This window comes from Diabrotica virgifera, chromosome 1 (genome assembly GCF_917563875.1).
Source record: "Diabrotica virgifera virgifera chromosome 1, PGI_DIABVI_V3a".
NCBI classification, from domain to species: Eukaryota; Metazoa; Arthropoda; class Insecta; order Coleoptera; family Chrysomelidae; genus Diabrotica; species Diabrotica virgifera.
This window is the reverse complement of record NC_065443.1, coordinates 150,191,209-150,206,499: the sequence shown is the minus strand read 5'-3', so window position 1 is coordinate 150,206,499 and position 15,291 is coordinate 150,191,209. Positions and strand designations below refer to the sequence as shown.

At 34.1% G+C, this 15,291-nt stretch overlaps 1 protein-coding gene across 3 annotated transcripts in view; it reads right to left on the bottom strand.

Annotated features, from left to right (window-relative positions):
* LOC126881171 (probable phosphorylase b kinase regulatory subunit alpha) overlaps positions 1–15,291 on the bottom strand; it is a 241,563-nt gene that overhangs the window by 12,172 nt on the left and 214,100 nt on the right. For all 3 annotated transcript variants that reach the window (XM_050645257.1, XM_050645252.1, XM_050645261.1), the window contains 2 exons: positions 10,639–10,788; positions 3,205–3,462 (listed from right to left, as the gene is read on the bottom strand). In XM_050645257.1, the coding sequence (XP_050501214.1) occupies positions 3,205–3,462; positions 10,639–10,788 (408 nt within the window). The remainder of the gene's footprint in view (positions 1–3,204; positions 3,463–10,638; positions 10,789–15,291) is intronic.

Sequence of the window (15,291 nt, the reverse complement as noted above, 5' to 3'; positions counted from 1 at the left end):
AAACATACTATGGAAAAATGTTATGTGGAATGTATTTCAAAAATTAAGCGGGAGTTAGAGGGCAATTTTTTTGTATATTATCGTGGATGAAACGACAGATGTATGCGGCAGGTATATAGCTAATTTAATGATTGGAATTTTGAACGAAAACTTTGCGAGAAAACCTTATTTAGTTGCCGTTAAAGAATTGGAAAAAACAAACAATTTAACAATAAGTCGATTTATACAAGATAGTTTAACAAACCTCTTTTTACCCAACCCTATACCAGTGAATAAAATAGTTTTAATGCTTTCAGATGCTGCGGCATATATGTTAAAAGCTGCTGTTAATTTAAAGATTTTTTATCCCAATTTAATTCATTGCACTTGTGTAGCCCACGGGGTAAATAGAATTGCTGAAGAAATAAGAAATCTGTTTCCGTTGGTAAATAATTTTATAAATTTTATGAAAAAAGTTTTTGTAAAGGCTCCGTTGAGGGTGCAAATATATAAACAAAGACTTCTCGGTGTCCCTTTGCCACCGAAACCAGTAATTACAAGGTGGGGAACCTGGCTCGAAGCAGTTTTTTTTTACTTTGAACACTGCAATGAAATAAAATTAGTTATGTCAGAATTTGATGATGATATTTCCGAAGCCATTCGAGAAGCAAAAAAATATTAAAAAATCCCAAATTGAAACAGGAACTCGCTTATATCAATGACAATTATAAATTAATAGTTACCACAATTACCTTATTAGAAAAACAAGAGATAAATTTATGTGAGTCAGTAAAATTAATACATAATTTAAAGACGAAAATTAAATCGGCACCTGGAAGTAACGGTCAATTAATTTAAAAAAAAATGAAATATTTTTTCGACAAGAATGAAGGTTTTTATCTAATGTTGCTAAAGTTTTGAATGGGACATTTTCCGAGGAATTACAAATTATGCCAGATTTATTATCCGCTCTGAAATATGCTCCAATTACATATGTCGATGTCGAACGTTCGTTTTCAATGTACAAATTAATTTTAAGTGATCGAAGACATAGTTTTAAGACCGAAAATATTGAAAAACATTTAGTTGTTTCTATTAATGATAAAATTTCAAGTGGTTACAATGTTTAATTATTATTAATTAACAGTTATTTAGTTACTAGTTTATTTATACTAATGTTATGATTATGATGTGTAAATATACCTGCCTTAAGTTAATATTACGTTAATTCACTTTGTACAATAAATAATAAGTTATATTCCTTTATTGCCTATATTTTGCCTAAATGTTAATATTCCTGCCTTTTTTAATAAAAATCTTTGCCTATATAGGCGCCTTTTTCTTCAATTTTTGTTGCCTATAAATCCGAGCTTTAATTATCACCATAGTGTTACCAATCTTACAGCTTTTAAATAACTGGAATAATGTGGACGATATGATCCAGTCCAGCACTGTACTGAATTAACTCACCGGCGCAAATTGAACCTAAGCCAGACACAACCTGCGCCGGCGAACTGCGTAGACAGTTCTGCGCATCCTACTATCAGTTCATTCGTTCGCAGGCCAAGCTTGGGAACGTTTGTAATCGGCGTACAGTTTTCTTGGGCCGTGGGACGCGTGACTAACCGCCAGGATAAATAAAAATATTAGCATAGTCAACACCCCGAGTGAAAACTGCGTTGTCTTTGTCATTAAATTCTGATAACTTGTGGTAGACTAAATAAGCGGCTATACAAAATTAATAATCAAAATTATGCCTTTACAAAAACACATTATTAGAAAATATTCATGTTACTTAAAACCATGATCGATAAAAATATCGTATTACACTCAAATTCAACTTGTCGGCATATTACATTTTTGTTTATTACAAATAGTGTTATTTTTTATGACCGATCAGTAGCGGAGAGATTATGAAATATGACCTGCAGTAATTGTAAATGATTGCGATCCTGCAGTAACTGTAAATGATTGTGATTCGAGCAGTAAATTGAGGAATATGAGTTATGACATGACCGAGCAGTAGAGAAAGAAATTATTTTAAATATATAGGTATTATGTGCAGAAATAAAATACTCAGTGTAAGATATCGTTTTATGCACCCGCTTATGATCAAATTCGATGTTTTCGAAAGTCATACCGTTACGACTACTAGGAACGTGTAAGATATTTTTAAAACGTTACTAGTTACAAGTACGGAAATACCGATTTTAAGTTGCCTACTCAATTCAGTACCAGGATCAGATACATCAGTATTTTGTAATCAGTATTTGTACTCAGTACCACTGAGAACCGGTATCAAAAGTAACCGTTACATGTCCGCACTGATTTTGCCCGTCTCTATTCGCCACGTCGATAGCCAATATGCGGCCAATATGCGGCACGCTAGAAAAATAAATGCACGGGTCACCCATCCCCCCGGCACAGGTTGTATCTGGCTTAGTTTCAATTTGCGCCGGGCCAGGCCTGGCACATATTGAACCCAGCCGAGGCTCAACACACGCCGGCGAAATGCGTGGACAGTTTAGTGAAGCATGGTTAAAAGGGAGGTACCGCAAATTGAAAACGAACTCTACGACCAGCTCATGCACTCGCTGGTCTCACGTAGCAAGGTTTGTCATCAATCATCAACGTACCAGTGGCGCGCGTATCCCACTACCACTACTCCCAGTTGTTTACTTTTTATAAATGATTCTTGTCCATTGAAGTCATTTTAGCAACTGGTCACGTCCTCAGGCCACGGCTGGGTTCAATATGCGATGCGCTAGAAAAATAAATACACGCCGGGGCGCCAAGTCTTTCTGGACTGGAATAATGTGACATTTGGGAGCATTACCAATGCTCCCTGGTACTTTAGAAACTGTAGATACAATAAGAGCCACGAACAATTTGTTTTGATTTTTAACTTTAATCAACCTATTCTGGGTCCGCCACTGGTAACGTCCCTTTGACGTACAAGCTGTGTTTAAAGAAGGTAAAAATTAAAAAAGTCGTTTATTAGATATGTAAGGGTGTAACTATTCAATGGCCGGAGCTTTACCATATATCATATCTCAATAATCCTTTGTTTGATTATTGAAATTCAACAATTTTTTTCAAAATGTATTAAAATTAGCACTGATTATATTATAAATAAAACAATATTATGTTACTAAGCCCATTTGTTATGAAAATGTTTGACGTCTATTACATGACGTATTTTATAAAAGAAAATATCAAAAATACCTGATCATCAAGGAACAACTCGTTGGCTATATGTACCAAATACTCCACTTGAATAATACCTCCTAGCGATGCAACGATGTTATATTCCGAGACTAATGTGAGAACCATTAAAGCTTCTACTATAAGCTGTCTGTACTCTGGTTGTGGAATCGTATTTAGAACAGTTTCTACTGCCAGAGCAAATTTCAGTTCACCAGATGTCATTTCTTGAGTTAACGTTTGGGGTAGGACTTTTCCGGCAATGTCTAAACCTTGACACTAAAACAGAAAAAAAAGTTAAAAAAAAGTAAATTTCTTTACACTGCGCGTCAGAGACAGAGACCACCCACAAACTTTAAGAAATTTTTGATTTCCTCGTTATTTGTATCAAATTAAATGGATTGTGTATTCAGTCAGTTACTTTTGTATCACATAATCCGACATCATTATTAGTAATAAATGGAAAACAAGGCGAAATTTGAGAAAATAATAAATGTAATAAAAATTCCGATGTCCCTTACAGTTACAGTTATAGCAATAATTGAATTATAGAGTCAAGAAAAGACAAGTATCACGCGTTTTAATAATGCGTGTTGCCACCACGATTCTGGATACCACTCATTATTTGATTTGGCATACAACTGATTACGTTTTTGATGTCCTTTCGGGGAAAATGATCAATTTTTCAATGAGAGCCATTCGAAGCTCTTCACATGTTGTTGCAGCAGGTATACGACGCTTTATACGCTTATTGAGAAGGCTCCATATTCGCTCAATAGGATTAATGTCTGGACTTTGAACAGGCCAGTCCATTTTTGAAATACCAACATCTTCAAGATATTGTGTTACAATCCTTGCCGTGTGTAATCTCGCATTATGTTGCATTAGTAAAAAACTATTACCAATAAACTCAGCATATGACATCACATGATGTACGAAATCCGTTTTGGATCGGTGTGCTGTTAATGCGCCCTTCTCAATTAAGACGAGATCCGTGTGACCCTCAAAAAAATCCCTGCCCAAAACATTACTGAGCCACCACCAAAAACAACCCTGTGTGACCGAGTGCCGGCAGCATAACGTTCTCCAGCCCTTCTGTCGGCCTTAATTCGACCATCTTTACCATAAAGGGCCTAGCCAGGTAAGATGATGAAAACTGCCCCCAACTCGATTCGAATTCCATATAGGTCACCGTTTAGCATATATAGTGAAACTCACTTTCTGAAATTTTTAGCCCCCTAAGTGGTCATGTGACCCACCTAGAGCCTAATTAGGGTTTTTATGTTACATATTATTTTTTATCTCAGCCGCATCGAGAACTAGCGAAAAACTTTATATAAAAAAGTTGTAAGCTTTAAAAAGTTCTTCCGAATTTTTTTTTATTTTTGGCGGGAAATTTAAATTTTAGAACGATTTTAAAATTTTAAATGAGTATAAAAAAATAACTCTCGTCGGTCTTGACGGTCCAGTTAGCTGAGGCGCAGTCGATCGACAAGTTTAGTGGATTTGCGATTTGCGATCGCTGGTTCGAGCCTCAGCTAGGTCATGACATTAATAAAAGACCAACGCCGTAGTATAATACTCAATAGAGTCTACGACTTGGTCTGGAATAAACTGGCGTCTGATCGGCCTATGGAGGAGCGGTACGGCAAGGGATAAGGGCTTGCGGCTTGGTGATACTCCTCCATAGATCCCTACCGAAGGGCGTTGACGCCTAAGAACGGTGTATATATACAGGGTGAGGCAGATAAAGGGCCTATTAGAAATATCTCGAGAACTAAAGCTAACAGAATAATGAAAATTGGTATACAAGGGTTTTGAGGTATAAACTATTTAATGAACATATTTTGGTCTCTTTGCTACTTCCGGTTATACCGGAAGTTGATTGTAGCTTAGTATTTTTAAATAGGACACCCTATATTTATATTTTTACATTTTTGGATTCTCCTCGATTTCTTCTTTCTTACAATATAAGTTTTTGTAATATTATACAGGGTAGGTTAAAAGATAAATCGAGTTGGGGGCAGTTTTCATCATCTTACGCGGCTAGGCCCTTTATATTCTACACTCAACTGTAACCAATACTTTATCCCAAACGTCTATTGTCCAATTGAGGTCTTCACGGGTAAATGTAAGTATGTATCTTTTGTGAGCAGCAGTACGTAATGGCCTCTCATTACGTACTACTCTCTATCAAACCCTCTTCTGTTAACTTTACCGAGGAGTAGAAATGCTGATTACTGGTCCTTGGACTTGCTGAATATGGCTTTGGAGCATTTTAGAAGTTTGCATCCGGTTTCGCAATGCAGCAATAGTGAGACTGTGGTCTTCTATGACTGTTATCTTCCTTTTGCACTCGTGCCTGGTCGCCGTTGATAAGATTTGGTCTCAAGAGATCGTTGGTAATTTATCTACACAATTGGACGACTAACATGCAATCTTACCACGTCCCTTTGGCTTATTCCATTTTCCAGCAATGTAACAATCTGCACAGACTTTCAATATTAAGCAATACAATTGACTGTCAGGAGGCCAGTGTAACAGTAAGATATCTCAGAAACTCTTTAGAACACTACAATAGTTCACACAGTTCTCAAAACTGTCAATTTCGCAAAGCTTTGTTGATTCTCGAATAATGAGTTATGAGAATTTTATGATTTATGATCTTTTCCTAAATTTTGGGGATGGCCAGTTTTCTCTGAAGCTCTGTGTATAACTCCCACATACTGAAAATAATTTTCAGAACGCAGATATTATTGAAAATCTAACAAAGGGTTCTTGAACTTACACTCACCGCCACAATTAACCGCCCACTTTGTATTTCTTATAATTAATTGTCCACTTATTTCAAAAAAGTAGTTTATGAACGGATGCTTAGCAAAAATCCAAGTTTAAAAATCTTCGAAGAAAATTTAAACAAACATAATTTTGAAAATCATAGTCCAAAAAAAATATGAGTATTAATAATGGATGTTGGAGCCTCTGGCCCTTACGACTTCTTGGAGTCGGTTTGGCAATCCATTCATACTATCCTGAATATCATGACTGATTTGGGGATATTGTGCCACTCCTCTAACGCAGCCGTCCTGATATCATAGTTACAACAACAATTTTTCTAATGGTAGGAGGTAGGGCCCCACAACAATTCTGCCCAGGGGCCCTCACTGACTTAAATCCGGCTCTGAGTTAATGGTGTAGGTACCCGTTAACAATATTGGAATTAACTATTCTAATTGGGAAATAAGCCAGAATTTAACTTGAAAAAATAATTTTATCACCGTTTCGACTTCCACTTCAGACGTCGTTGTCAAAATACAAAATATTAATAAATTAAACAAAAATGTTGTTGCTTAGTAAAGAAATTCTTCTAATAATTTAATTTCATCAGACATTCCCATTTCAGAGGTCAACGAGTAAAGTACTCCTCGCTTATCGCCTCTACTAATAGTATTTTATATAAAAACTAGTTAGTTAATGTGTTGTGTTTACCAACTAAAAATACTGGTAAGTCGATTTTCATTAACAGCAAATATCGACAACCAAAAAATTAGGCCAGTTCTTACTGGCCATACATATTTAATATTTTGGCATCCAGAATATTAAAATCAAATTATGGCATCAACATCATCACAAACAGTACAACCTAGCTTCGCTGCAGTAACAAAAATCACACCGAAAAAATCTACAACAGCAATATCATGTCCCAGTAGAACTTTTGCCATCGTTATGAACGCTCTTCCAGACGTCGTGCTATTTGATCCTGAGCTCTCCTAAGGATCTAGCAGCTAGTATTCTTGCTCTTACACGTTTTTTGAGGTTGTCCTAAATGTGCTAAATTGGGTTAAGATCGGGACTGCGTGACTGCCATCTGCCATGGTAAAACTTCAATTCCGACCTCCAGAATCTTGCGGTACGATCCATTAAAGTTTTCAACAATAAACAGTGCGAAAGGCATGCCATGGTATTGGAGAACTTTTTCCATGTCTTTGAGCATTCACATTGCCTCTATCGAATATATCAAGATCAGTACAAGCTTCGTTTCATGACCCTCCTCGGTAAGCCACTGTTTCGGTTATAGTGCATGGAGCAAACCTCATCTAAGAACAGTATGTTCTTCCATTCCGCCACAGTCCAGTCAGCATATTCGCGCAAAAGACCAAGTCTAACTCTACGGTGCTGTGGGATGTGAGCTGGACGGAACGAACTCAAATTTCTTTCTGCCAGTCTATTTCTAATGGTACGTTCACTCACACTAACATTTCTTATCACAAAAATACGCGTACGAGCTTCAGAAGCAGTGTAAAAGCGGTTTCTCAAAACGTTGCAGATAATGAAGCGGTTATCTCGAATTTTAGTACATCGATGTCGGCCTTAACCTGGCCGGAGCGGGTGTATGAACCTGTCTTCCGAAATCGCCTGGTAACATCCCGTATCGTATTTCAGCCCCTGCATCCTCCTGAGAGCCCAAAACGGCTGCGGTAGAGGATTTGAACAATATCCCCCAATCGGATATGCAAAATATCATGAATTGATTGCCAAACCGGCTACAAGGAGTCCCCATTATTAATACTCATATTTTTTTTAATTAGACTATAATTTTCAAAATTATGTTAGTTTGATTTTCTTCGAAAATTTCGAAATATTTGATTTTTGCTAAGCATCCCTTGATAAATGACTTTTTTTTCAATAATTTTATTGTTTTCTTTTCCTCAAAGGTAGTTTTCACCGTATGATATTCAAAATTATGTTTGTTTGAGTTTTCTCCGAAGATTTTTAAACATCGGATTTTTGCTAAGCATCCCTTGATACACGCCTTTTTTCAATTATTTTATTGTTTTCTTTTCCTCAAAGGTAGTTTTCACCGCATCTTTCATAAAATGCTGTCCAAGATTGACAATTTCTGCAAATTGAAAGAAATACAAAGTGGGCAGTTAATTGTGCCGGTGAGTGTAGTTGAATAGGACACTCTTTTTGAGTTCACTTAGCATTCTCTCATTTTTTTATATTTGAAAATTTGTACACGCTCACCTCCTCACTAGAATGTTATGGAACCCTTTTTTTGGTTTTATGACCTAATCCTCACAACCCAATATAGTATGATACAATTGATCCGTAAGATAGCATAACCCAGACATCCAAAGTGAAAGTTATCCTCCAACATCAAATTGTTCTATATGATCCATATAATGTTCAGAAAAAAGTCACACCATTTGGGCGTCGGGTTTGGGGGGGGGGGGGGGAGAGGGGGAAGAAATCGGTAAATTCGTAGTTTTTTACGTTTTCTGTCAATTTTTCTAAAACTATGCGGTTTAGCATAAACAACCTTCTATACAAAAATGTTCTACATTAAATTTGAAATAAAAAAGACCCTTTGACAAAAGGGTCAAAAATTTGAAAAGACAAAAAAGGTCCTTTGCATGATCCTTCTAAAATGAACGGTTCCAAAGTTACGGAGGTAGTATAGTATAATTGGTCCAAAAAAGGCCTAACCCAGACATCCAAAGTAAAAGTTTTCCTCCAACACCAAATTGTTCTATATGGTCAACTTGTTGTTCAGTAAAAAGGTACACCATTTTTAGCGTCCGGTTTGGGGGAGATGGGGGAGAAGTCGGTAAATTAGTAGTTTTTTTTTAGGTTTTTCATCAATATTTCTAAAACTATGCTTTAGCGTAAACAATGTTCTATACAAAAATGTTCTACATAAAATTTAAAGCAAAAAAGGTCCATACAGAATTGTTATAAAATCAACGGCTCCAAAGTTACGGAGTGTCACAAGTGGAGGTTTTCGATACTTTTTATATTTTTTGGGCAATTGATGATGATTTTGGGTGGTGAAGTTGACGTTTCTTCAAGGGCTTATAACTAACATACCATCGGCCACTGAAATAACAAATTTTATTTACAAAACACAATCCTGTTAAAGAAAATTTCTTTCATCAGTAATATTATAAATTGCCCAAATAATATAAAAAGTATCGAAAACCTCCACTTTTCACCCTCCGTAACTCTGGAACCGTTGATTTTATAACAATTATGTTTAGGTACTTTTTTGTTTTAAATTTTATGTAGAACATTTTTATATAGGACATTGTTTATGCTAAAGCACAGTTTTAGAAATATTGACGAAAAACCTAAAAAAACTACTAATTTACCGACTTCTCCCCCATCTTCTCCGCAAACCGGACGCTAAAAATGGTGTACCTTTTTACTGAACAAAATGTTGACCATATAGAACAATTTGGTGTTGGAGGAAAACTTTTACTTTGGATGTTTGGGTTAGGCCTTTTTTTGGAACAATTATACTACACTACCTCCGTAACTTTGGAACCGTTCATTTTAGAAGGATTATGCATAGGGCCTTTTTTATTTGAAATTTAATGCAGAACATTTTTGTATAGAAGGTTGATCATGCTAAACCGCATAGTTTTAGAAATATTGAGAAAAAACGTAAAAAACTAAGAATTTACGGATTTCTCCCCCTCTCCCCCCAAACCCGACGCTGAAAATGGTGTGACTTTTTTCTGAACATTGTGTGGATCATATAGAACACTTTGGTGTTGGAGAATAACTTTCACTTTGGATGTCTGGGTTTGGGTCTAGTTATACCATACTAATAGGTCCCCGTGACGCTTTAGTAACTGCAAATTTAGCATCCCAGGTTCCCTACTACTGTCCTTTTCATGAGCATTTTTCAGAAAGTAACAAATGATAGGAAAAAGGTTAAGTCCGTGATAATACACATTTATGACATTTATTCTAACATGACATTTTAGTTAAATCTGACAGTTGTCACATTTTATTTTCAATTTGGAATAAAAACAAATCAAATGTGTTTCTTGCATTTATAAAATGGTATTTTCTTTGATTTGTATAGTCTTATAAATTATACAGATTTTATTTGTAATATTATTATCTAATTAAAAAAAATTATTTTTTTTATTATGGCGCCATCTATCAAAAACTAGAATAACTAGAATAAATGTTATAAATGTCACCGACGAAATGTAATCACCGACGTGCCTTTTTTTCTGTCACATACAATTTAATGCGTTAGAAAGAAATCGAAAAACTGTGACGCACTGAAAGATGATAATGAGAAAAAGAATATATCGTTTTCCGGCAAAAATTAACCATTTATAATTAGTTAATAAATAAGTTTTCAATTTAAAAATCTTTTAGTAATGTTTTTAATATTTTTCAATATTATTAATGTTGCTATTAGGATTGAAAACTTTACCATTTATAATTACATTTTTTTTCAAACAACCCTCCAACATTTTCATATTTATACTTATTTTATAAGCACAATTTTTTATTCAAATATTTTCATGACCATTGTTGTGAAATTTGAAACGTTTCTTTTTTATAATTTAATATTTTTTAGCAAATACCATCTGCTTTTAATAAAAACTATAATTTTTTTTATACTTTAATATATTGTTACATAATATATACCTTTTCGAGTATAGACCACACTCTCGAATAAAAATCTCTAGGGACTCTGTTAAGGGCTCCGTCCAGTCTTCTTCGTCTCAACCACTGCCCTTGACGATCCGGTTCTACAATGTCCTCTGAGGGGTCATTCGCCAAACTAATGTGACTTTTCTAAAACACATAATAATTAGAATAGGTCTGGATCCCGCGTATGAAAAAAAAGTTGATTAATAGCAAGCAAAATTTGTTAATAGCTTAAGGGTGTCTAATCGAATAAACTTTGATATGTGTGAACACTGGAACAGGGGTAGTTTTAATTGTGGAACAGGTTAAAAATTTGGAACGGTCACAGCACGAAAACGGCACATTTATTTTGTCCGACAGAACAGACTTAAACTCTTCGAACAGAGATTAAACTCTCATGAAAAAATCAGACTGCTATTTATCACCAAATGGGCGTTTAAATGAGTGGAACATGTAGAATATGTCAAATGACAGGAATTATGACAGGTAATAAATAGCAGTCTGATTTTTTCATGAGAGTTTAATCTCTGTTCGGAGAGTTTAAGTCTGTTCTGTCGGACAAAATAAATGTGCCGATTTCGTGCTGTGACCGTTCCAAATTTTTAACCTGTTCCACAATTAAAACTACCCCTGTTTCAGTGTTCCCATATATCAAAGTTTATTCGACTAGACACCCTTAAGCTATTAACAAATTTTCAGCTTGCTATTAATCAACTTTTTTTTCATACGCGGGATCCAGACCTAGAACGTTTGAAAATAGCTTAACCGTAGAAATCACAAACCATACATACTCATAGACGTTTCACGTAAATTGTCAAGGTCAAGACAGCAAATTAGATACCATTCCAATCCAGAGATGTCGCTGTTAGTCAATTCTCTTCCCAAATATAACAACTGACAGTTGACAATTAAATTAATTTGTTATTTACTTTTTATTTTACAGTTTGTGGCTTAATTATTTTATTATAGTGGTGTTACGTTTTTAATTAGATTTAATAACAATTTTAATGAATTGTATTAACCTCCTCTCCGTTTTTATGAGTAGAATTTTTAGTTTACATTGATCATCCCGTGTTGTGTTTCTCCACATTTAAAAAAACAATATAATAGATCCTGAAGCAGTTTATTCCAATAGACAAGAAAAAAAGTGATCAACATTTCGGGCCTATATATTTTTGGAAGTTTGTAAAAGATTATAAGGTATTTATCTAAACAATCATCCTACAAGATTCTTTCAAAAATTTTCATTTAACTCAATATTACACATCAGTGCTTTCACGTGACACATGGCAGTAGCGTTGATTGATAAATACGGATAAAGTATATTTATCAGTCAACGGCAGTAGTGTTTAGCATTTTGAAAACAAATTGGAATATTTGAAGTTTTCAGTAAAACCGTAAAACTATGATTTTTGATTATATTGGTATTTCAGCCCCGATTACAACACTGCCTACTAACAGAACTTTTAGACAATACTTTTAGTAGGTATTTTTTATGTAGATGAGTAATTGAGTACCTTTTTAAGGTAATTGAGTAAACACTCGAGTGTAATTGAGTAAACAAATCGAGTAAACACTCGATATATGGTTGGTTCTGAATAGTCGCTAGTTGTTTGAGCTCCCGATAAATTCAAAAATAAAGTGGTAACCGCAGTAAATTAATTATTTAAAATTTGAAAGACTAAGTAACACATCGTATATTATTAGCGAGTGAAAGATTTAAACAAAAACAATGGTGATTACCAGAGAAATCCGAGAAGAAATAGAACAAGCTGTAAATTCAGCTATTAGTAAGTGTATAAAAAGCGATATTCTTATCAGTAATATTTCAAAATAAGTTTGTCGGTCAGTCATAAACACAATTGAACAGAAACTAAAAACGATTGAGGAATCAGTGGCGGAGTTGAAGCGAATATATGAATTGAAAATTGAAAACTTTGAAAACAAAATGCTGAAATTGGAAGATAAATTTACCAACGCCGATTTAGTAAAAAGCAAAATGGAAATGAAAATGGACCAGATAGACCAATCCATGCGAGCAACTAGCCTGAGAATATTTGGTATGAAAGAGAAACTTCAAGAAAATACGTCCCAAGAAATTATAAATATACTCAGCAAAAAAATGTCTATTACCCTGTCAGATAACGACATTGTGCCGTGCTATAGAATTGGTAAGATGCAACAGAATAAAGTTAGAGGCATTTTCTTAAAATTAAACTATTTTACTACTAAAAAACTTATTTATAGAAAAAAAGTTATTGAAAGGCACTGGTATAGTTATACGTGAAGATTTAACCCCCTTAAGAGTCAAGATGCTGAACCACGCTATAGAAAAATTTGGCTTAACAAATGCTTGGTCTGATAATGGTAAACTTCATATTACTAAGGACGGTAAAGTGATGATTGCAAGAAATAAAGACAAATTTGAAAAATTAGTTAATTAGTTATCTCTGCATATTGTTCAGGTATTTATTTTGATTCAATTAGGTTGTGGTAATTTATTGTTTTTATTTTCTTTATATATATATATATATATATATATATATATATATAACACAAAAGCAGTTAATACTGAACAGATATAACACTTCATTCTGGATCATATTTTGTAGAAATAAGTAGATAAGAACAAAATATATATATAGTTTTGATTCTACTTATTGATATCTACTTTGATTGGGCTAGCTCAAATTAATAAATTTTTCTCAGGGTTTTACATCATCCAATCGCAGAAATGCAAAACCAATACTCAAAAAAAATCTCATGGAAAAATAAAAATCAAAAAAATAAAATATAACCGTATATTAAAGAAAAATCAATTATACCAAAGAATTAAAACACATATTTTTAATAATAGAATAAACTGTAAAAAAAATAACAGACAATCTATGAAATGCTTGTGCAAAATACTGAAAATAAATCTGAAAAATAACGCAAATTATTTTGAAATTGAAATTACCCAGTATGAATACAAAATGAATTATAACTACTTAGTAAAACAAAAGTCAATTTGAAAATCACGAAAAAGTTTATGTGAAAGTTTACGTCCTATTTCACTGGATCCTTTACGTATAGGTCGATGCAACCAAATGAAACCAAAAGCGTGGCAAACAGAGACTATTTACGGAGAGTATAATGTATATGTTTGGATACCTCGGTACAGCTGTGTTCACTTGACATTGAATCTTCCTTTGACTTTTAAAATACCATTTTATTTTGTACTTTTTATGTACGGGTGCCTATAAGGCTTTTTTTTATTAACGAAGCCCGAAACTACTGTTACTTATTCTTTAACAATACCTTCTATCTTAGCTCTCTCTAAAACACACCCTGACTCTCGTTCTTTTCTTGTCATCCAAAAATTAAAATTTCTGACATCCTTCAAACTATATCCTCCTTCCGTTCCATTGGTCCAAACAAATATCCTTACTACGTCATATATCAACGCCTCCAAACGCTTTTGCCGCTAATTGTTCGTAGAAACACTGTCTATTGAATGTAACCGCACTGTTAACATGATAAACGCATTTGTCCAAAATTCATAGAATATTTTAACATTATGAAAAAGAAAACTTATACCTTACAATACAATACTGGGTAATTGAAATCGTTATCTAATTTACAGGGTGAATTAAAAATTTAAATATTAAAAAAATTATTTTAACGTACTACAAATTATCATACAATTAGATAATTAGATTTTCTTCTTTTTCCTCTCTGCTTTTCTTTATCTATGACAACTTCCCCGACCTTGGGTATGAACAAAAATCGAGGAGATTGAAAAGAGAAGAATTTTTTTCAGACCCAAATTACTCAAGTAAACTGTACATAAATTCCAATTACGGGCTCCTAGATAAATACTTACGCCCCCATTACTTTGTTTAATAATGACTACTAGATTTATGTGTTGTGAATGACATCTTTCTATTATTTTATTCCTCAACCTGTTATCTATTTCTTGACCTACATATTTTCTATATTTACACGGATTAGAGTATATCTTCGAGTGGAAATTAGATAAGTTTTTCCTTTTGATTGTGTGTTCGTCTTTTGTCGCTACTCTATTTTCAGTTTTGATTTCTCCCGCATGTTCTGCCAATAATTTTTTTAAGTCATGCGTCATTTCTTCTCCACAGACTATTATTGATGTCTCTTCTTTCTTTTCGCAATTCCTTGATTTTATACACATATTGAACTCAACTTCGTTCTCATTCTCCTCCGATTCTTCTTCTCCAAAAACTACAGTACTGACATTTAAATTTTCTTCTTCCTCTTCTTTCTCTTCAGGTCCTTCAATTGTGTCCACCTGTGTCGGCGTTACACTTCTTTTCTTCCTATTTCTTCTCCTCCCATTCTTCCTCTCTTCTCTTTCATCGGTGTACATCGTTTGCGATGCCACACTTCTCATTTTATTAGATTTAAAATTTGTTGTTAAAACATTTACTTCATTTCCTGTGTCCTCTTCTTCCTTCTCCTCTTTATTTTCATCTTGCTTGTTAGTCATTGATGTACACACCTTATTCGGCGCTGTACTATCTTCCTGTTCATCTTCTTTTTCCTTTAAACCTTCTTCCAGTATGTCCTCTCCAAATTTTATATAGTTGTTTGCAAAATTAATTTCCGTTCCATACTTATCCAATTCATCCATTC